Genomic DNA, 1,602 nt, shown 5'->3' on the forward strand with positions numbered 1-1,602 from the left:
TCTCTCTCTCTCTCTCTCTCCTGTGTTGGGAAGTCACGTTATTAGCGTATCCATTGCAGTCTGACTAAACACATCTCGAGTGACTAAAACTAAAAGAAAAATAAAATCCCTGTTCTTTCTTGCTAATATAGTGATTTACAACTTGTCAAGAAAGCTTTTTAAGTATCTTGTTACTAAAGCTTAAAAGCTTTAATTATCGTTATGAGATTTTGTGGTTTGTTGGCGGGTGCCCTGGTGTGTTTTGCATCGTATTTCCCATCATCAGTGAATATATTATATTGTTCCATATCTAGCCTTCTTTTATTTGCTTATTACTCTCCATTAAAAGCACTTCCAATCTTCGGGACTCACATTATTATGACTCATTTGTTTTGCAATTGCCGTAAAACTCGAATTAAAACTTTTCTTAAACCTGGAAATAAAACTCTGTTCTTGAGATTGCTGATTCAGGGTTTTGTGGTTCTGCTCAGTCCAACGTTGTGTCCTTGGGAAAGGCACAGGTCTTTACACGAATGTTCTCATTTAGCTTGGTTCCTTCGAAAATGAACGTTAAATAAGTGAGTGAGTGAGTGAGTGAGTGAGTGAGTGAGTGAGTGAGTTGTAGAGCTGGTTGTTTGTTTGGTTATTTGGTCGATCGGAGGTTGATTGGTTCACTGATTGACTGATTAATTTGTTGATTGGTCGATCGATCAATCTATTGATTGACTGACTGACTGACTGATTGACTGCCTCCCTCAGCCGATTCGGCAAACGGACAGACGTATCGAAGACGAGCCGCCTCTTTCTATCATCCTGGAGGTGGGTCGCCTACAGTGGGCGGTGAGGCTCAAAGTCCCGCCCCATGAGCACGGCTCTCCTCTCAGCGGACGCCACCTGGCGCAGTGGGTAGAGTGCCAGCTCGGCCCCCCAGCGCACAAGCAGCAGTTCATGTTCAAAGGCTTCACCTGGGTACCGGATATGGGCGTCTGGTCTACGTCATTGCGCGCGCTCGGGGTGAAGAACGGGGATAGGTGAGTAGGTTTTGTATTGTTTATTTACAGTTTCGTTTCGTTTAGTTTCGTTCTTCCGTTTTGAAATAGTTAGAGTTTAACACTTGAACGTCAAATTTCTCAAAACTAGACGCTGCTGGGCAGATCGAACTTTGTAATTCTAGGGTAAACATCGATAAGAGTCGGCTTCGGCCGCCTCTCGGAAAAAAATTCAAAATTAATTGCTACCAGACTGAAAATGCCGAATGTTTTTCGCGCGCTCATATGACCTTATGCAGCTGTGAACGCCGTATACTTACCAAAAAAATGTAAAAGAAAATTTGCCTTCATTATACTATCGACACCATAACTGTTTTGAAAGGAGCGCAACATTATATGCCTGTATCTTTACGTCATTATTGCGGTCCCCAGGATTCAGCTGGTGTCCACTCCTCCCCTCAGTTCTGACTGGAGAGATTGTGAACGACTGGATACCGCAGGCAGACAACTACAGACCTACAGACAGACACTGGCCAGACTTACGAACCAATGGAACCTAGTGAGCGCACCCATTTTGCACTGTCTGTCTGTCTGTCTGTCTGTCTGTCTGTCTGTCTGTCTGTCTGTCTGTCTG

General features: G+C 43.9%; 1 protein-coding gene across 1 annotated transcript in view; it reads left to right on the top strand.

The window, feature by feature from the left end:
- Nucleotides 1-738: 738 nt before the first annotated feature.
- The window catches only part of LOC106011367, a gene marked incomplete at its 5' end in the record, with an annotated part of 10,805 nt that continues 9,941 nt past the window's right edge, over nucleotides 739-1,602 (top strand). Inside the window, 2 exon segments of the mRNA XM_013080730.1 lie at nucleotides 739-1,010; nucleotides 1,401-1,527. Of these exon segments, the coding sequence (XP_012936184.1) occupies nucleotides 739-1,010; nucleotides 1,401-1,527 (399 nt within the window).

This window comes from Aplysia californica, unplaced genomic scaffold, assembly GCF_000002075.1.
Source record: "Aplysia californica isolate F4 #8 unplaced genomic scaffold, AplCal3.0 scaffold00097, whole genome shotgun sequence".
Lineage (NCBI taxonomy): Eukaryota > Metazoa > Mollusca > Gastropoda > Aplysiida > Aplysiidae > Aplysia > Aplysia californica.